Consider the following 22,329-nt stretch of genomic DNA (forward strand, 5'->3'; position numbering starts at 1 on the left):
GGGCAGCAAGTGGAGCCTTCTCAAGAACTTCTTCACCGACAGCAACAAACCGACAAAGAGTAATGCCCGACTAACAATCGAAAGGCTCGTTCATCTTCACACGAAAGAAGGCACGAGTCCGCGGGACTTTGCTGACGCCCTAGCAGACATCTACCTGCCGGTAGAGCGTGAATCTGTACCGTGGGACGACCCGACACGCGAGTACAAAGGGACACCTCAACTCTCGCTGGATCATCCTTTCGAAGTTTCGGAGATTGTGCACGCCCTTCACGACCTAAACGGACTCTCGGCCCCCGGCCCAGACGGACTAAGAAACAAACTACTCAGAAATCTAGATGACAAAGCCATACAAATTATTACGAGCAAAATTAACGAGGTATGGCTGAAGGCCGGGCGCCAGACGAATGGCGAACTGCCAATGTAGTCCTCATCCCCAAACCCGGAAAACAACTCCATGCAGATAATCTGAGGCTCATCTCCCTTACGTCGTGCCTCGGGAAGGTCGCGGATAATGCCATCCACAATAGAATTGGAGAGCACATTGAAGAAAACGGTCTATTGCGCCACAATCTCATAGGCTTCAGAAAATACCTATCCACGCAAGACGCCATGCTACTCATCAGGAGCGCCGTCATAGACAACAAATCCAGGGATGTAAAAGGCATCCTGGCGCTCGACCTAACAAAGGCCTTCAATACGGTCAGGCACGAACACATCCTCAACGAAATCTCCACTTTAGATCTCGGAGTAAATTTCCACAATTTTGTAAGATCGTTTTTGGATAACCGAACGGCCAGCATAAACGTCGGACAAATCAGAAGCAGAAATCACATGCTAGGTAACATCGGCACCCCGCAAGGGTCAGTGCTTTCGCCGCTTCTTTTCAACATCGCAATGCACGATCTCGCAAACAAACTCTCGAATGTCCCTGGGGTAGGGCACGCGATTTACGCGGACGACATCACCATTTGGTCCACGAGCGGCCCGCTAGGCACTACCGCAAGCGCTGGACACCACGGAAGCTTTCCTTACAAACACGGGACTGAAGCTCTCCCCCTGCAAATCAGAGCTGCTCCTGTGCAAACAAGGCCCCAGGCAGAGAGCCCCTTAGCTTCCTGCCCGTTCACCTACACACCATGGACGCACGAAACATCCCTAGGTGTAACACAATTAAGGTCCTGGGCTTGGTAAATGGCGCTTACAGCAATTACAACGCGGAGGCACTAAAACGCATAACAAAGAGCACCCACAACTTCACCAGGGACATATCACGGGTCGCCAGCAAAAGGGACGGACTGAAAGTGGACAACCTCATGAAAGCATTTCACGCCTTCCTCATCAGCCACGTAACCTACGCCGCCCCCGTCCTCAACTGGAAAAAGACGGAGCTGAACGAAATCGACACACTAATCAGAAAAGGATTGAACAAGGTCCTAAGCCTCCCTAGAAACACTAGCACGGAACGACTCCTCCAATTGGGGCTACACAACACGGCAACAGAACTCTTTGAAGCACAGCGAAACGCCCAAATTAGTCGGCTCTCACTCACAAAGGCGGGCATCCAGATATTACTAGAAGCAGACATATAGCCCCTCTTCATGCCACCAGAGAGGTCGCAACTATGCACAAATGCCAAGAGGTCAATAACCGTTGATTCAATCCCAAGGAACATACACCCGACCCACAACGAAGGGCGGAGAAAAGCGAGAGCGAATGCAATCTTAACAACATTAATCGTAGCGAAACGCGAGTCCTCTTCGTTGACGCGGCCAGATATTGGAATCGAGACGCATACGCGGTCTCTGTGGTCGACACCCATGGCTCACTCGTCAACGCAGCCACGGTGGTTAACAACTTCACTCACGAAGCAGAATAAATGGCCATCGCGGTGGCCCTTCGAAGCTGCAAAGAAGTCTCCGTCATTTACTCGGACTCAAGAACAGCCATCAGAACGTTCTCGGCGGCCCTCGTCTCTAGGAACGCAGCTACGGTTGTGAACAAAATCTTCCAAGAAACGGGATGAGACAACCTCACGTCCCCACACATCACATGGTTCCCGGCCCACATGAGCAACATTTCCGGACCTCCAGACTGTAATCCGAACGAGCGGGCACACCAACTTGCACGAGAACTCACATTCCGCGTCTGCGGTCTGCCCCCTGGTTTCAACCCAGCCTGGAGGGATCTAGACAACGAAGACCCGCTCGTATCATACCACGAAATTACTTCAAATCATAGGTTAGCACGAAGAATTTTTCCTCCTCCTCACCAAAAGCTCAAAAAAGCACAGGCCGTCACTTACAGACAGTTGCAGCACTAGGACATACATCACACCAACAACACAAAGGAGGATCAATCCTGACCTTCCTACTGCATGCCCACACTGCGGCCACGAATACAACTTCGAACACATGCTCTGGCTGTGCCCTGCCAACGCGGGCACGGACTTTCCTGACTAGTCCTCCTGGGACTCAGGCGCTCAAAAGCACAGAGCTCATCGCTCAGCTCAAGGTTGTCAAGAGGGCCCGGGCCGTCGCCGAAGGACTCTGTCTACCGACCCCGACCTGAGTGGAGCCACCAGATTGATTGGCGGGGCCTCCGGCCCCGCTTTAATTCTTTCTCCTCAGGACCTCAATAAAGTTCGTACTCACTCACTCACTTACCATGAACAAATCCAAATGAAATTGTGATAAATAGCACACTCTTCGCCAGGTAGCACAGGCTGGCCCCAATTCCTGCCAGAGATGAGCACGCTAACAGGACAGGCCCGGCATGTAAAACGCCTGCAGAGGTAACCAGCTATTGGACCTGCATTCAAAAAGAAAACGCAAAATTGTATTCGTGCATGCCGGATATAAATAACGCATAGCATCGTAATGGGACAATTTCATGTCTTTAAAAAAACAACATATGGCTATAACTTATTTGAGGATGCAACAGAATGATGCTTCGATTCAAGTTGACGTACGAGCTTTAAGGGTCAAAGGAAATGCTTAGTAAGAACTACACAAGGAGTGTCAGGATGCCCTGTATAGCGTGCGAATTCGCACGAGTAAGTACACTTCGCTGTAAGCGTCTGAGGCGTTGATATTGTCAGAGTATTGCAGCCGGCCACTGAGCTAAGCCTTTAAGTAGACGTTGAACTCACCGCGGAGCGTCGCACGTGCGGCCACTCTTGACGTACCTACCTTGGTATTTCCTCCTCATAGTTAGGAAAATGAATTATATTTTATTGATTTTGATAAGTACACTTCTTGATTAGAAGCGGCAGGCAAAAAGCCAGCACAGCATCAACACAACAGTGTCGGTGCCAACAGCTCGCGTGCCCCACTGCTGCTTGCGCCTGTCTGTTTCTTCTTCACTATAATAACCCCGGCATCGAAGGGAAGCCATCCTGGCGACTCAAGGCGACGAGATAGTGAGTATCATGATGCGGCTTTAGGCGGCTGACGTGGACCGCCTCTCCGACCAAGCTTGCGCTTTTTCGAGGATGGATGATCGGCTCTGTGACATATGTGATGGGAGACCGACACTCGGTGACGCAGTATGGGCCGTCGTATCGGGCAGAAAACTTCGGAGTAAGGCCAGGGGAGTTGAATGTTAGTCAGATCCAGATGAAGGAGCCAGCAGTGAAAGCATGCACATGCTGCTCGTTGTCGCTGCGATCTTTCTGGGTGCCTTAATTGATGGACGTGGATGAGGTGGTCAGCCGACGGCACTCTTCCGTATGCTGTGTGACTACAGAAACAAGGCTGAATTCGGAGGCTTCCGGATGGTACGGCTAATTGGTGTCAAGTGTGGAGGAAGATCCGCGGTCATACAAAACCAAAATGGCGAAATGCCTGTTTAAAGATTACAGTACGTGGTATATGCGTACGTCGGAAAGGGGAAAACGACGTCCGAATCGGTATGGTCACAATCAATGGTCACCGCGAGCATGTCTCCTATTGTTCGGTTGAGGCGTTCGGTTGTGCCGTTGGCCTGAGGCTGGTAGGCAATAGATGTTGCGGTGAACAGTGCGGCACGAGCGGAGAAGCTCATGAATAATTTCGAGCAGAAACTCGCGGGCTCCGTCGCTCAGTAGTTCCCGTGGCACAGCATGACGCATTGTGAAATGACATAAGATGACGGACGCGAAGTCATGAGCACCAGCCGCAGGGAGTGCAGCTGTGTCTGCGATTAGCGTTAGAAGACCCCCGGGAGAATTTTCTAGCCATCGCCATGCAAGTGAGCCTGGAAGAGGGCCATATAGATCGATTGCAATACGGTCAAAAGAGTGAGCAGGAAATCGTAAAGGCAGCAGCGCACCGGGGGTACGGTCAAACGTCTTCCTTCGTTCACATGCAGGACAGGACCAAATATATTCACGGACAAATATTATATGAGCCGAACAACAAAGACGACCAGAGTCAGCCTTAAAGGCTCATTCACACGGGGCCGACACGACACCGATTTTGGCCGAGCAGTAAACACCGAGCAGTTTACAGGACGGAAAACGTTGTGGCCAATGGTTTAAAGGAAGAAAAAAAAAACACCACATATCCACGAAGTGAATGATGATGAGTGGGCGAAGCACCCGGGGATCATTCAGGCAATACGCCGGAAGCGTTCTCCAGAAGCCGAAACTTGGCGTACATATATATATATATATATATATATATATATATATATATATATATATATACTGTACATGTGTACAGTATACACAGCGCTTATATAGCCCTTGTGCACCGCAGCGCCCTTAGCGGTCTCCATGCAAACCATAGCTACGGACAACGAGGGACGAGGCTCGGCCCTAAGGAGCTTCGCCCCTCAAACGCTGTCACCAACATCGGCAGACTAAAATCGATGTCGTGTCAGGCCTAGTGTGAATGAGCCTTAAGGGTAGCCAACCACTAGAGTTCGTTGTGGTCTGTCACCACGTATAAATTCTGGCCGTGCAAATAGCGACGAAATTTGCTTAACGCCTAGACAATTTCGAGACGGTCTATTTCCGGTGACCTAGTAATTCGCTTCCGCCTTGGTGATGGCGCAGCTTGCATAGGCAACAACATACTCGGGGAAGCCGGGCTCGCGTTGTGCGAGAACTGCACCAAGACCGCTGGCGTCAATGTGGCGTATCCAGAAATTTTGTCGGGGGGGGGGGGGGGGGGGGCTGACGTTGCAGCGCGGCCTCCTCCTTGTAGAATTTGTCGAGGGATCACATACATGAATAATAACTGCTTTGCCAATGCCATTGTATATTAGATACTGCAAAGGAATTATTGAACGCTACGCACTGTCAAGTACAATATGTATTTTTCATAAAAGAATATATTCGTATGTCCCAAAAATTGTGGCAGAAATAACTGATAGCAATGCTTCCGCTTTTGTTTTGTCTATTTAATACGTAAACAAAATATCACACGAACTTTAGAACTATATCAGTTCGAAACCAGCAAAGCAGTGCATGCAGCTGATATGAAAAACGTAAAGGTCAAGAAATCAATAAGTTGAGGACACATATTTTGACGAATCTGTGTCATTGAAGAACCTCGTCTACATTTTTGCACTTATGCAACGGCGAGGGAAAAAACTCAATTACGTTGTCCCTCGTTGCAATAGATTGCGCAGGAGCAGCTGTTACCGGTCGTGTATTGTAATTACACCGTGATTACACTCGCAACAGTGTGTACAAAAAAGTAGGAGTTCTGCAAAATATACATTAGAAATGCGAAGATAGAATGAAATATACAAAGTTCAAGATACAACTTCAAGGGCCAAAAAGTGTCACTGGAAACAAAGTTCACTGCTTGTATACACAAAACCTCGCAACAAGATATTTAAATACACGTCTAAGTCTCCAATAAATCTACGTATTTAAGCAAACGTCACTGTATATAATCCGTCAAACAAGACAAATAAACATGTTGCGCAGTCACAGATAGTAAACTTCGCCACAGAAAGACAGATGGTCTAGGCAAGAACAAAACTATGATTGCAGAAATCGTGATATGTACTTGGGCCATGCGGCGGTCGCGACAGCTCCATATGGGTAGAATAATAGAGGAATAATGCAGAAATCAGTACGAAAATGTGTAATTTAACTGCCTGCACAGAGGCAACAATTATTCTTCACCCAAAATTAAAGGAGAGCATTGCTTCGTTTCAAAAAAAAAGAAGTAAAAGCAGGTAGCTAAAAAAGGAAAGAAAAGGACAAACGAAAGCCGCAGATGATGCGCCAAGTTGAACCACCCAATATCCGAGATTGTTTTTGGCAAACGCCGCGTGGGCCGAGCTTTCAATGAGCAAGGTCGCTCAAAATTGGTTATTGATGTGCTCGTAATTTTCGTATTCGCATGATAATTTTGATCATGATGCTAACTCCTAGAATAAACGGCTAAAATTTCTGCGGTTTTAAAAGCTAACGAACAATCATATGTTTTCATAATTACGAGCTTATGGACCGGAAGGAACAGAGCTTTTAACTTGCATTGATTTTTGCTGCTGCGCTATCTAAAGGACGAAGTTCTCTCGGCAGGGAATTTGACCGAAGCGGTCAATGACTTCGGACGCGTTGATGCCGACGTCTCTGTGGGTGTATAGTAGCGCCAGCCTAACCATGCGTTCCACAGACATTGTAGAGCGCACGTAGTCATTTAGTAAACTCTTGTTAAAAATATTCTCTCTGTGCTGGCAGAGGTCACTGGAAGGATGACTAGAATCTGCAGAAGTTTGTACACATTTACACAGAACCTGCAGTCACAATGAGAGAGGGCATATATTCCGGTGTTAAAACCTAAAACACTCCCTCGATGTCGCTGGCATCCTTGCTTAGGTACCTTGCACGAACAGTGGGCTGTTCGATTCCAGCGATGTCCGTCGTTTCGTCAGGAAGTATGGAGAAGCAGCCTGCATTTTCAACTAGAATTTATTTGATAATTTCACCACAAATTTCTATAATTTGGTTTTGTGCATCTGGACTTAGATACAAGGCATTACTGGGGCAACTTTCCAAAATGGTTCCTCATATGTGTATCTCCACAATCAGCTCGCATGCGAAGAAGTGCTGTGAAAATACCTGTATTTTCAGCGGGGCTATCCTTTAATCCATAGGGCCACTGTCCCTGTGGCCACAGAGAGCCAGACTTTGTCGCCCGCAAAAAAGAATTTCCTGAATAATAGGCCATTTACTTTCTTCTGTTTTCTCATATTTTACTTTGTCTGCCCTGGTCCAGCTAATCGATCACATTGGGCACGCTTCCTGAAAATGTTTGGAGAAAATTATCAGCTGCTAGCTCACAGTCACGGTGATATTTAGTATTTTCGTATGTGTGGAATATTGCGAGCGCGCGCTTTCATTTCTGGAACGGCTTGGTCACGAGGGCTCCGGTGCACGCATGTTGGCCCAAGTGTATAAGAGCATTAACCCCATAAAGTTCCAGAATTGAAAATCTTTTAAAACATGCCTTTGAAAATGTCAGTGCACCTTTCGCGTCAAAAGTTTATGAGATCTTTATACCCATAAAGTTCCGTAATAAAAATCCATGCGCTCCGTAGATTCCGTGGCCGCTGCGAGATGCCGCAACGCGCCCGCTCGCTATCAAAAAGCCCTTGAAAGATTGTGCTCGGATGGGGCTCCTTGCGTTACGTGACTCCAGGTGCATGGGTGTTGCCACGAAATCCTGCCCGAGTTCGGAATGTTCGTGCCAAAATGCCTTTTCGAGCGTGAAAACGACATTGTAGACAGAATCCAGAATGATTCCCGGCGTCGGTGGTAGTTTTGATCGGCGGTGCATGCCGGCACGAAAAAATTTCGTGAGGGGGGGGGGGGGGGGGGGGCTGGAGCGCCATCAGCTCCCCCCCCCCTCCCCTGGCTACGCGCATGGCTGGCGTAGGTATGTATTTCGGTTGACGCCGTCGCGTCATGGCATAATCGGGTAGCCCGGGTGGCGAAGTAGACTGCTCCATGGCGTAAAAGCTTCTTCGTAGGCCTGGGGGCAAGCGAAGCTTGCCGTGTGTTTCTTCGGCTTTCCTCGGAACGAATTGCACTGGCGAGTACCACGTTGTGCTCTAACCACAACCGGTCACACGCACTGCAGCTGGCTTCGAAGTTCCGGTTGAAAAACTCGCGTTGAAACCTGGCCGTCGCACCGGGGTAGTTGGCGCTGGCTAGTTTAGAACTAGTTGGCTAGAACTAGTTTGAACTAGTGTATGATGCAAGAAGTCGTGTTTTATTGCTATAGCAATTATATGGAAACTCCAAAGCGGATATCTGCCGTCAGCGTCCCTGTCGCCGTGAGGTTCCATGACGTCAATGGGGATGAAATCGTCGCCGCTCGCCGTATGCTGTATGTGCGAGTGAAAGCGCACGACGGGACGCGCGCTTTCACGGGGAGCGAACGCACGGCGGATAGCAAACGCGCATTCTGCACCGTGCTCCCTGAAAGGCTGCAGAATTAGGCGTGTCTTTTCTCCTTTACAATCACCATATATATAGAGCAAACGCGACTTCCTCCGTCGCCGAAAGGCCGTGGGCAGACGGGAGGAAGGAAGGGGAGGCGACGTTTAGCTGCGGCACCAAATGCCTATTTATATAAAAACGTTGCGAGGCGAGAAGGTGGTAAAGACTTCCGACGCTGCTCAACGACTGTCCCGTTCTGATCTCGTCGATAACCTCCGAGCCGCCCCCAGAGGCACCGGCAACAGTCACCAACGCCACGCGAGTTCGGAGCGAACGCGGGCAGAGGGATATTCTTTTTTTCGCTGAGTCATTGTCATGACCAACATGACAGGCACGTCAGGAAGAATATGTCATGACCTATCATTTATGTATCATTTATGTTTATCATACACTCTTTTCATACTATGCCAATTTTGGTACCTACCAAGTTAAGGAAACAACCATGAGACCGCCAAGTAGTAGGCGGCAGTTTCATGACCCACATGACACGCATGTCATGGCATTCATGTCATGACTAATCATTTTTGTTTGCCATACACTCTTTCATACTATGCCAATTTTGGTACATACTGACAGCACAAAGAGCACAAAGATGTAGAAGGCTAGATAGATAGATAGATAGATAGATAGATAGATAGATAGATAGATAGATAGATAGATAGATAGATAGATAGATAGATAGATAGATAGATAGATAGATAGATAGATACTGTCAAAGTGGCAAATGTTCGCCAAGAAATGCTTCACATTTAAAAAAACGTCAGAGCTCTTCCACCCATTGAAGAGAGCAGTCCAGCGAAGCTATCGCTCTGGTGGCATTTGCTATGTTGGGTTTTAGCTATATTGGAAATTTGCTATGTTGAATTTAGCTACGACATTTTAAATCGACCCCTTCACAACGTACTCGGGAAAGAGGCTTCGGTGTCTGTGGTGGTGTCTGTGGTGGCGTGGAGCAGAGGTAGAACACAGGGCTTCTAATCCGAAGGTCGTAGGTGCGAATCCTGCTCTAGTTCACTACATCTTCAGGTTTGGAGTCGCTCCTGACAACGACTAAAAAAACATTGCCGAGACCCAGTGGGGCTATACTATTTCAGGTGCAACCAAATTAGGAAGGTCCGCTAAGCTTCAACAAAGGCACTCCCTGTCTAAAACAGGAATTGGCCTCTCTGGTGCAGTATTCGGCCACAACCGCCCTTATGGCCTCTGCAATTAACCCATGGCCCTCAGTCCCCAGCGGCTGCGGAGCATCTGACCAAGGCAGCGGTCAGACCTGCGACGCGGCTGAGGGGGCTAAGAATCTCTGGGTCCCGACACGCCGCCACTGGAATCTGAACCTGGCAACGTTCAACGCTTGAACGTTCTCGAGTGAGGCTAGCTTAGCAGGGCTGTTTGACGAATTATCTGGCATAGCCTTGGATATTATTGGCCTTAGTGAGGTGAGAAAAACTGATGAGGCTTATGCAGTGCCGACTAACGCCCACGTCCTCTGCTACTGAGGTCTTCCAGATAAGAGAGAATACGGGGTCGGATTAGTCGTCGTAATAAAGCAGAATAGGAGGTATAAAGCCTACGCCCCAACATCCAGTCACGATGATGAAGAAATAGAACAGTTTTATGAAGGTGCAGAATTAACGATGATAAAGGTGTACTCAGTGTACCGTAGTGATTGGCGACCTCGATACTAAAGTGGGGAAAGAGCAGGCTGGTGAACAAGCAATTGGAAACTGCGGCATCGATTCTAGGAACGCTAGAGGAGAGCTGGAATAGGCTCCGAGTAATGGATACTTCTTCAGGAAGCGTAGCAACATGAAGTGGACCTGGAAAAGTCCTAATGTAGAAACAAGAACTGAAATAAATTTGATACTCTCTGCCGATCCCAGCATAGTCCAGGATGTAGAAGTGTTAGGTACGGTAAAGTACAGTGATCAAGGTTAGTGAGGTCTAGGATTTATCTCAATTTGAAGAGAGAAAAGTAAAATAAGCAAAGAAGAAACAGGCCAACCTAGACGCAGTAAGAGTAAAAGCAGACCCATTCAGGCTGGTGCTCGCTAACAATTGTGCAGCTTTATAACAGGAGAATGAAGATAGCAAAGAGGGAATGAATGAAACCGTAACTTGGCTGATCTCAGAAGCAGCAATTGAAGTGGGAGGTAAGGCACCAAGGCAACCAGTAGGTAATCTCTCCCAAATAACAAATGACCTAATAAAGAAACGACAAAGCATGAAAGTGTCCAACAGAAGATATCAGATAGAATTCGCTGAACTGTCAAAACTGATCAGCAAGAAGAAAGTAAGGGATATTAGAAATTATAACGTGGAAAACGATGAGCAAGCCGTACAACATAGACGCAGCATGAAATCATTAAGAAAGCTTGGCATAGGACAAGGCAAGATGTATGCACTGAAAGATAAGCAGGGTAATATCATCAGCAATTTCGATGATGCAGTAAAAGCAGAGAAAGAATCCTATACAGACCTGTGCAGTCCCCAGAGCAGCCAAGCTACTTTCTTTCGACGTAGTGATGAACCGGATACAGAAGGTAATGCTATAACTAGCGATGAAGTTAGTAGGTCTTTCCAAAATATGACCAGGGGAAACGCTGCTGGAGAAGATGGAATAACAGTCGATTTAATCAAGGATGGAGGAGATATCATACTTGAACAGCTTGCGGCCCTTTATTATGCGCAATGCCTCACGACTTCAAGTGTACCAGAAAGATGGAAGCACGCCAACAATATACTAATCCATAAGAAGGGAGACGTTATTGAGTTGAAAAATTATAGGCCCATTAGGTTGCTTTCTGTATTGTATAAAATATTCACCAAGATAATTTTCAATAGAACCATGGCAACACTTGACTTCAACCAACCGAGAGAACATGCTGGCTTCCAGAAGGGGTACTCTAAAATGGATCACATCCATGTTATCAATCAACTAATCGAGAAATATGCGGAGTACAATAAACTCCTCTAGATGGCTTTCATACATTATGAAAAGGCATTTGATTCAGTAGAGATACCAGTAGTCACAGAGGCATTGCTTAATCAAGGAGTACAGGAAGCCTACGTGAATGCCTTGGGAAATATCTACAAAGATTCCACAGCTACACTGGTTCTCCACATGAAAAGTAGAAAATTGCCTACAAGGAAGGGGTCAGGCAAGGAGACATAATCTCTCCAATGCTCTTGATTGCATGCTTAGAAGAAGTATTCATGCCCTTAAGCTGGGAAGGCTTAGGAGTGAGGATGAACGGCGAATATCTCAGCAACCTTCGGTTTGCAGAGGAGATTGTCCTGTTCAGAAGCAATGGGGAAGAATTACAACAAATGATTGATGATCTTAACCGAGGAAGTGTAAGAGTGGGGTTGAAGATTAATAGGCAGTAGACAAAGATAATGTTCAGTAGCCTGGCAAGGAAATAATAATTCAGGATCGCCAGTCAGCCTCTAGAGTGTGTAAAGGAGTACGTTTATCTAGGTCAATTACTAACAGCGAACCCTGATCATGAGAAGGAAATTTACAGAAGAATAAATTTGGGGTTGGAGTGCATACGGCAGACATTGCCAAATACTGACTGGAAGCTTACCGCTGCCTTTGAAAAGAAAAGTGTACAATCGTTGCACTTTACCCCTGTTACCATATGGTGCCGAAACTTGGAGGTTAACAAAGAAGCTCTAGAACAAGTTAAGGACCGCGCAAAGAGCGGCGGAACGGAAAATGTTAGGCCTAACGTTACGGGACACGAAGAGAGCGGTGTGGATGAGAGAACAAACTGGGATAGCCGTTATTCTAATTGACATTAAGAGAAAAAATGGATCTGGACAGGCCACGTAATGCGTAGGATAGATAACCGGTGGACCATTAGAGTTACAGAATGGGTACCAAGAGAAGGAAAGTGCAGTCGAGGACGGCAGAAAACTAGGTGGAGTGATGAAGTTAGGAAATTTGCAGGCGCATGTTGGAATCAGCTTCCTCAAGACAGGGGCAATTGGAGATCACAGGGAGAAGCAGTCGCATTTTTGCGGTCATTTTCGATCGCCTTTTGTACCACATCTATGTTGTCAATGGCGGTGCCCATGTCGATGTTCTTGGTCTGCTTGTTCCTTGACAGAGGCAGAGTCATCGCTAACCCATGCGCCGCCACATGCAGGCTCACAAGGAATGCCGGTTACAAAAATGACAACGCAAGACTATTTGGCTGAACTGTACTTTCGCTAATACCGTTTAATTTTATAACCTCTAGTGCCACGATCATAGGTTCAAACAGATTCACAAATGAAAGAACTGCATCATGCGTTTGCACCCACCACGTTTTACATAATCCCAAAAGTCCTTGCCTTGTGGATTTTAGACACATCAAACTTATCATTTCTCGTAAAACGTGTGAGCGGTTAGGAGATTTGCAGGAAACGTACGACGTTTCCTTTAGGGTTCCAAAACAGTTTCGGATATCTGTGATGGAGCACGCCGCACAGAGAACTAGATTTAAGGAGTGGCTGGCGCAATGTTTGTATAGTGCGGCTAGATATTTCTAGCGAACAGCAGCTTGCACACCATTCGTTTTACAAGCCATCGTGCTGGTACCATCATAACCTTAGCCACGAAAATGATGCATGTTAATTCCAAGGTCTAGCAGAAGTTTTATAATGGTGTCGGCGAGAGCCCTGCCACTTTGGTGCAGAATTAGCACAACACCTAAAAACACTTCGAAGTCGTTGACCTCCTTGTTTAGGTACCTTGCACAAACAGTAAGCTGTTCGATTCCAGCAATATCCGTCGTTTTGTCAGCAAGTACGGAGAAGGAGCCAGCAGCGTTTGCTTTTGAAACTAGGCATTCTTTGATAATTTCACCACTTTTTCTATAATTTGGTTATGTACATCTGGCCTTAAATACGGGGCATTAATGTAGCAGCTTTCCAAATGGTTCGTCAGCGCTCTGAAAATACCAGTATTTTTTCAGCGAGGACTTTGCTCAAATCCATAGGACCACTCTATCTATATACGGCCACGGAGAGCCAGACCTTGTCGCCCTCAAAAAAGAACTGTATTAATAATAGGCCGTTAACTCTGTTCTGTTTTCTCATATTTTACTACGCCGGCCTTGGTCCAGCTCATCGATCACATTGCAACCGCTTCCTGAAAATGTTTGGAGAAAGTTATCAGCTGCCAGCTGACAGTCACCGTGATATTTAGTATTTTCGTCTGTGTGGAAAATTTCGAGTGCGTGCTACCATTTTTGGAACAGCTTGGACATGAGGGCTCCAGTACACGCATGTCGACCGAAGTTTTTAAGAACATTAAACCCATAATGTTCCCGAATTTCCATCTAAAGCACGCCTTTGAAAATGTAAGTGCACCTTCCGCGTCAGAAGTTTATGAGAACTTTATACCCATAAAGTTTCGGTAATGAAATCCATGCGCTCCGTTGATTCCGCGGACGCCGCGAGATGCCGTGACGCGCCCGCTCGCCATCGAAAAGCTCTTGAAACTTTCTGCTCCTCGCGTTATGTGACTCCAGGTGCATGGGATCCAGCGCGAGTTTGCAATGTTCGCGCCCAAAGGTATTTTCAAGCGTGAAAAAGACATTATAGACAAAATCCAGAATGATGCCCGATGCGGGTGGTTGTTTTCGTCGCCGGTGCATGACAGTACGAAAAAACTTCGGGGAAGGGGCTAAAGCCCCAGTCGCCCCCCCCCCTTGCTACGCCCCTGGAAAGAGCAACGGTGCCAACATGCGCTCCCCTCGGTTGATAGATGATTCTCAAGCAAAAATGGCCGTGGAGCGCGACTGTAAACAAACGAAGGCGGTGCGAAGGCCCACGTGATGCCATTGGGTCAATAGCAACGCGGCGTAGCACTCGGCCAGGAAGCGCATGGAGGAGGTGCCATTCTTCAAAGCGTGTCCCTACTTTACGAAGTTTGAGGCCTTTAGAAAAACCAAGTCCTCCTCACGCACATTCGGCGGCCAGAAACCCTCCTCATCGACAGCCGCTTGACAGGTTCTCCTCCTCACTCGCTCCGCACGCGCCGTTTTCATGTGAAGCTTGTAGGCCTGACTCGTGTCGCCATCGGTGTGGCTGTCGTACGCAAAAACTCCACGGTTGAGCGCCGGCGCTTGGCAGGTTCTTCTCCTCACCGCAGCTGGCGGCCGGAAACCCTCCTTACCCACAGCTGGTGCCTCCGCGCGCGCCATGCAGTGCAGTCCCGCCGAAGAGGAGGCAGCCTTCAAGGAACGACAACGGGAGTGGGCCCGTGAACGTGCGCAAGCTCGCCGAAGTAATCATAAGTTTAGAATAGCCGAAGCCGAAGCAAACGACAGTGCCGGACCGATGAAGGTGTTCGACAAGCCGAACCAGAAGCGGAACAATAACATACCAAATGCCCAACCCTTGGTCAACCACAACCCAACATTTTACAAGGGATTGGTTTACGGCTTCACAGGACAATCTTCACGTGCCCCCTCTTCCCGGTAAGGGAGGCGCTTTGAATGTTTCTTTCTACATGAGGCTCAAGACTGGAACAACCATCCCGCCCACATCGTCATGTCAACAGGTAACACCCAGATTAATACAGCCATTGAGAGTCATTATTTAACGCGTTAACCATTGCCTTTCTTGCCCACCCCTCACCTCTGATATACCTCTGGGACACCTGATGTATGAATAAATGATTTATAATAATAATACAACAATAATAAAAATATCGACAAACAATTGAAAACTCGTCGTTTGGCTCGGCGCACATCGCCGCTGGCTGGCACCAGTACGGTCCCATGGCGGTGTGGGCATTTATTAGTTATTACAGTTAGCACGACTTAAGTCGTAGGCTCGGTTTTAGCGGTGAATTAAATTTTATGCGTAAGTGTCAAATGATGTATTGAGCGAAATGCAGCTCCACTAACGTGAAACCTGGGGAGGTGCGAAACATGCAGTGATGCACCGCTAATGGGGTCAAACTTCTTTAAGCAATGGTTCCTAACCCCGTAAACGCGGCCTCTCAATTAAGACGAGAGAAGTGAAATTCTACACTGGAATGATGAGCGGCAAGGCAGCCAGCTGTGGATAACGACGATGAACACGAGAGCAGTGGCACGAGCGCGTGCCAAGCGTGAGCACAAGGCGCTTGCTTACCGTGACTATGACGACGACTGGAGACACCGACAGCCCGAGCGCATAAGCTTCTTCGCACCTGAAGCATTGGCGCGGCACCAGCGAGAACTTACAGGTGGACGATGACGCGTTCGTGCCTCAGGCACTGCGACAGTTAGTTTTCAGCCTCAATAGCACTGGGCCGGCGACGCCTTGGTTAACGTGAACGGTGGCGCATTGAGGGTGAGCGACTAGAAGCGAAGGGTTGTACATCGGGTGCGGTTATGTTATGACTTCACTATCTTTCTTGTTTTAACCGCGAGATGGCAAAGCAGTACCGTGGTTCCATAGAAAAGCGGCTGGCACCCACATTGTCATTACTGCGGACATGTGGTCCTTTCGGCCGGAAACGGCCTCAGTCGGGTGTGTCCCCTTGTGTGGAAAGAAGTAGAAACGCAAAAAAAAAACTGTTGGTTGACAACTATATGCCGCGTCTAATTCCGATTACTTGTGGCCGGCACTACGTAAGAAAAACGGGCTAATGATTGAATGTGCAACTGTGGGAGCATAGTTATTCTCGGAAATACCCTCCGTGTTCACACCTTTTACAGCATTGTAGACGGAGTGGATGACAGCTGCTGTTCAACAAATCACTGTGCTGTTTCGATATCGCGACGTTAGAGAAGGGATAAAGTGGATGTGTATTTTATTGGCAAGCTGATGTTCACCTACACCCGGCTGAGATTTCCTATCTCGAACGCGAATGATGTTCACACTTCTGGTTCTGCGTGTGCGTGCGGACTTCAGGTATTCATTTAAAGGGCCCCAAAACCACCCTGAGGTCTAAATTTATCTGTGGTGTTGCAATTGTGCACGAGTCTACAACGAACACGTAGCCGTGAGAAGTTTTCGAAATGGTACCGTAATAGCGGAGTTATACGCATTTGATGATTCAAAACACGGCCCTCGCTCTTTTCGCTCTTTCCTTCGCTACTCTCCTCGTCGGCCGGTCTCTCCTCCTCGCCGAGTGCTCTTCCAAACGCCATGTGACATTCCTCGTCGCCAACGCGTTTCTCAAAACTCTGTACACTTCCCGTTAAGGCACGTCCGCGCTAGAGGCAAATATACCGACGGCCATAGCACGTCTGCCGCGCGAGAGGTGTCCAAAGTAGACGGCAGTTCGGCCGGCGCCCCGCCCGCTGCACGATCAACGGGCCAATCAACGAACGCGACGCTGCGCGCCACCAGCCACCGGCAACGAAAACATCGGCTGCAGCTTCTCTTCCAAGAGAAATTATTTCCGCTAGATAAAGCGATGCATGAATTGTGCATTTTATGAAAAACAATATCCGGTGTCAAACGTTTAACATGAACGTGAGCTCCGATAGTTGTCGAGCTCAGCTTCCGCGCATGGCTATACCGACGGGAGACGACCGGCTCGGTTGTGCTCGCATCGCAGCGGACAGCGCTCCTAATATCAGCGTATTTTTCTTCTTTGTGCACAATTATTGCGAAGAGCGACAACAACGATAGGAAAATATTGCGGCTCGTGAGCGTCGGTAATTCATTTCTAAACGCCGTCCGCTTTAGCTTTGAAGGGAACCGGGAAAGGCCTTGCGACGATATCGGCGCCGTCAAGCGATCAGCGGCGATGAGGCTGCCGCACAAATGAGTCCCGGTCTCATCTTCTCTACGTACGGCAAGGAAATCTCGCCGTTCGCGAGCAAAACCGCTGGCGGCCCGCGAATGGCAAGCGGCGTGCGGCGAGTTACCGTGCGGGTAACGTGGAAGCCCCGACTCAGCGCTTCTCGACTACCCGATATTGCTTCCGTGCCGGCCCGTGCTCATGCGAAGCGTGCCGCTATGGACCCTGTGTGGCGTGCACGTCTATAAAGCCCAACACTGTCGCACTCTGTTCGTGAAGGTACCCGCCAGGGACAGCGGCCACGAAGCATGCGCTCTGGTTGCCCCGAATGTCTCGATGATTCCATAAAAAGAGATGCCACCTATACGAATCGTCGCCATGCTGAAGAACAGCACCCAGGCAAAGAATAAGGCGGTAATCCAGATCCACCGAAAGTCGACTCCAAATATCAGGTCGTCCTTGAGGCAGTGTGCAATAACCATGATGCAATGCACGGGCACCCGGTGCTGGCAGTAATATTTCCAATACTTCAGCGTATTCGCCTCTTTGGCGTGCTTCCCAGTAAAGAAACGACGGTCTGCACGCTCAGTATTTGCGGTTTATTTGCAGCCGTTTTCAAGATAAACACTGCTTATCTCGATCATCATTGTCAAATCTATTAATGCAGGCTTACTCCACTTTGGCGGGCACAAACTGTGTTTCGTACTCTACGGCACCAATGCCCCTAGCATCTTGACTCCGCTCACGCTTTTTACAGCTGTCTGCGGAGCAACAGTGCGTGGTGGACGTGCATATCAAGTTGTTGTCGAAGCGACAACCCGATGACGAACGATAAACGTACTCACATGTAGATGCCACGGGCTTGCTCCGCTTTATCACCGTTGTTGGCATGCATACCATTTTCCAAAAGGAAGAAAAATATAGTAAGGAGTGCCACAATAAAGAGAGCGACGCTGCTGCCGCAGAACATAGTACATTCATGAATGCCTGCGCTGGGAAAATACAGGAAACTCACAAGATGGCTACGAGCGTGCAACTCAAATGTTTAAGCATTAGCTGTTGTCCGGGCGAGGCGTTTTCGATACCGATGTCGAGCTAGCGGAATCGCTTGGGAATCTGACGGTTCTGCTTCGTTCATGACATTACAGTGTCAATGATGTTTTATAAAGTTCTTGTTTTAACTACTGTGCTCGTCTACAATCCTCGAGTGTTCAGCGGCTTTCTATACACTGGTGCTGGCGAAGACGGTATGATGTCGACGGCATGCAACCACGGTAGAACGATTGTGAAATTTGTGATTGTGATGTGAAACATTGTGAAATCACAATGATATAATGACGACAGCGTCAACACGAATCGTTGCCTTAACTAAAACTTGGTTGCCACCTTATGTCAGTGACATTGAACATTTTCACTGTACGCAGAACTTTTTCACTGTGCACACAGAGGGGCTGTGTTCTCCTGGCAATATCAAACGACATACCTTCATCTGCCATCAGCGTCGTTGGGGTCCTGGAAACAGTCTGGGCTTCCACTAAGCTTGGTTATCAAAGTATAATGATAGGTGCGTTCTACCGCCCACCCTCTACGTCATCTTTATGTGCAAATTAATTCCATGACACTATTTCTCATGTCCGCAATCAATTTCCTTCATCGCCCATAGTAGTCCTCGGCAACTTTCCAAACATTATGCAGAACACTGACAAATCCTCGCTATCGCCTTTTTCCCAATAAGCCATGAAATTTTTAGATGCATGCGCTGTTTTCTCGCTTTCGCAAATCGTTAACCATCCTACGCGATCCTCTGCTAATGTAGCAAATACCCTTCACTTAATTATAACGTCCCATTCATACCCGATATCTTCAATCACAGATTTACCTGGCATAAGCGATCGTTGTCTTCTTCGTTTCACTTTCAACTCATCAATTCCCAAAACCACTAAACAACGGAAAATTATACACGATTACAAAAGGGTGACTTTGACGCAATTAACAGAGAATTAACCTCAGTTCTACACGACTTCTTCTCTGATTTTGACAACCGTTCAGTTCAATCTAACCGGGACTTTTTGGTGTCTAAATTTAACGAATTAACCAACAAACATATACCGACTCGCAAAATTGTTGTAAATCCACAAGCCCCCCGGTATGGTCTGCATATAAGGCGACTCGCCAATCAAAATAAACGTTTTTCCGCTTGGCTAAAAGCTGACCAACCGAATCTAGGTGGGCTACTTATAAATTAGCATTTGATGCTTACGTATCTGCATTGAAAGTTGCTAAGCATAAATTTTTGCTTACCACTCTTTCATTAATGTTAACAAATAACGTCAAAAAATTTTGGAGAACTATCAACCATCATCTAGTGAACCCATTGCGTTGGATGACACTTCAGGCTCCCGTCTTCCACGTGACCAGTGTGCTGGTCTCTTAAACGAAACCTTTGTCAAAAACTTTTTTCCACAAAGTGTAAAAGTGTTCTATCTGCCACACGTGAATAGGACTATATACAAATGCCTCCAATTAATGCTGAAACGTCTGCTGTCCTAAAACTAATAAATTCTCTCGTTATTAATTCTTCTCCCGGCTATGATTACATTAACACAAAATTCTTTAAAGGTACTAATGTTGTTAGTTCACTTGTTCTTACAAAACTTTTTCTGCAGTCCCTAACTACGTCAACACTAGCTAAATAATGAACGGTCGGGAAAGTGCTTCCTCTACATAAGTGAGGTAACAAACCTTCACCAAATAATTACCGTCCCATTTCATTGACTAGTACGTGTTGTAAACTACTTGAATATAACCTTTTTTCCAACCTTGTTAATTTCCTCGAGTATAATTCACTCTTCACCCCAACTCACCATATATTTCACCAAACATTTTTATGTGAAACACAACTGGTTTCATTAAGTCACGAGCTACATCAAATTTTGGATCGTTCTTTTGCCTATTGTATTTTCTTAGATTTTTCTAAAGCGTTTGACAAGGTTTGTCACAAGCTTCTCTTGTAGAAATTACATGAACTAGATCTACATCCTAACCTTCTCAAGTAAATTAAGTTCTTTCTAACAAATCACACTCCGTTTGTTACAGTTAATGGTTTAATTCTTCTTTCAGTGATGTACATTCTGGGTTCACTTCTAGGCCCTCTCCTTTTCTCATTTAAATTAACAACCTTCGTGCTACACTACCCTCTAACGTACACTTGTTCTCTGACGATTGCGTTATTTTTCGTAAAATAACAAATAAAACCGATTTTAACCAGTTGCAACTCGATCTTAATGCAATATACAACTGGTGTGACTCATAGTTAAAGGAACTAAATACTAACAAATGTAAAATGCTACATGTTTCCCGTGTCTTTTTCCAACAAGCTACTTACCAATTCAACAACGTTCCTTTAGAAACAGTGAACTCTTACAAGTACTTAGGTGTCCATATAACTACAAACCTTTCATGGGCAATTGAGTCCGAATACGTTATTAACAACGCTAACCGCATGTTAGGCTGCTTGCGCCGTGACTTCTCCAGCTCACCATCTGAGCTAAAACACCGACTTTATTAAACTCTAATATGTCTTAAATTAGAATATGCTACTTCTGCATGGGATCCCTGCTAGTAAAACCTGAAAAGTCGCTTAGAACTTGTCCAAAATAACTCAGTTCGATTTATGTTTTATAATTATAATATAACTGCAAGCTTTCGCCCATGAAATCTAATATTAGTCTTCGCTTGTTGTCACATCTTGCACTCTTTCATAGGTTTATCTTCACCGTACACTGCACACTCAATTTTTTACAACAACCCATTATGCATCAGACCGTGTTGATCATTGTCATAAAGTCGGGAGCTATCTATGTAACACAATGCATTTTTCCCAGTATTTATTCCCTCCAACCTGCATAGATTGGAACCACCTTCCTGCGTATATTGTAAATATCACTGATAGCAGCCTTTTTCGTGAAACTTTAGCTAACATTGTATAACCAGGCATTTCTTTTTTTTTGTGACACAGTGGCTAACACTGTATTGAGAGTAAACTCTTTTGTTCTAGCATTGTGTTTTGTTTATATTAATCATTGCGTTTTGTTTACTTCCGATGTACCACTTTTGCTTTTGTACCACTCCCCTCTATAATGCCTCTGGCCTGAGGGTATTATGAATAAATAAAAAAATATATAAAATAAATACATGATTTTGTCAGCTGAAAAAGGAAAGTTCGTTACTCATCACCTACCTCCCATAACCATGATTGTACCCGCCAGGGACACCGGCCACGAAGCCTCCGCTCTGGTTACACCGAATGTCTCGACAATTCCGTAGAACAAGATGCCACCTATACGAATCGTCGCCATGCTGAAGAACAGCACCCAGGCACAGAATAAGGCGGTAATCCAGCTCCATCGAGAGTCGACTCCAAAGAGCAGGTCGTCCTTCAGGTGGCGTGCACTAACCATGATGCACTACACGGGCACGGTGATGACAGCAAGTATTTCCAATCTTGGGGTACTTCAGCGTAGTCGCCTCTTTGATGAGCTTCCCAGCTAAGAAAGGACGGTCATCTGTACGCTCAACGTTTGCGGTTGATTAGTAGCCGTTTGCGAAATAATAAATGGTTATCCTCAATCATCATCGTCGACCTATTTATACAGGCTTACTGGGCATTAAGAAGGGGGGGGGGTGTTTTCTTTAGTACTGGGCGGCACAGATACGTTGCGTATGTTGACTCCGCTCACGCTTTGCACAGCTGGCCGCGGAGCAATTGTGCGTGAAGGACCGCCATATGAAGTTGTTGCCAACCCGACAACCCAATGGGCGAGCGATAAACGCATTCACGTGTAGATTCCACGGGCTCGCTCTGCCTTATCGCTGTTGTTGGCACGCAAACCACTTACCGAAGGAAAGAAAATATATTGTAAGGCCTGCCACAATCAAGAAATGACGCCGCCGCTGCCGCAGAAGATAGTACTTTCATGGAGGTCTAGGCTGGGAAAACAAAAATTTCACGGAGAAAACTCCTGTGGGATTTGTCTAAGCATGCGTGAGCATTGTGCCACTTGATCTTCTCCACGCAGCCAGGATTCATTATCAATGCTATCAAACTTGATCCGCCCAGTATGAACGACTGCGCTGTGGCCACGCGAACAGC

The 22,329-nt window shown here is 46.9% G+C and overlaps 1 protein-coding gene across 2 annotated transcripts in view; it reads right to left on the bottom strand.

Annotated features, from left to right (window-relative positions):
* Positions 1-21,892, bottom strand: part of LOC119454376 (monocarboxylate transporter 3) — a 33,044-nt gene extending 11,152 nt beyond the window's left edge. The window contains exons 1-2 of one of the 2 annotated variants that reach the window (XM_049668416.1): positions 21,418-21,892; positions 2,664-2,808 (exon numbers count right to left, since the gene is read on the bottom strand). In XM_049668416.1, coding sequence (XP_049524373.1) covers positions 2,664-2,808; positions 21,418-21,637 — 365 coding nt within the window. In that variant the 5' untranslated portion in view covers positions 21,638-21,892. The remainder of the gene's footprint in view (positions 1-2,663; positions 2,809-21,417) is intronic. The other variant, XM_049668415.1, reaches the window with a different exon arrangement.
* Positions 21,893-22,329: the final 437 nt, after the last annotated feature.

Source organism: Dermacentor silvarum, chromosome 5, assembly GCF_013339745.2.
Source record: "Dermacentor silvarum isolate Dsil-2018 chromosome 5, BIME_Dsil_1.4, whole genome shotgun sequence".
Lineage (NCBI taxonomy): Eukaryota > Metazoa > Arthropoda > Arachnida > Ixodida > Ixodidae > Dermacentor > Dermacentor silvarum.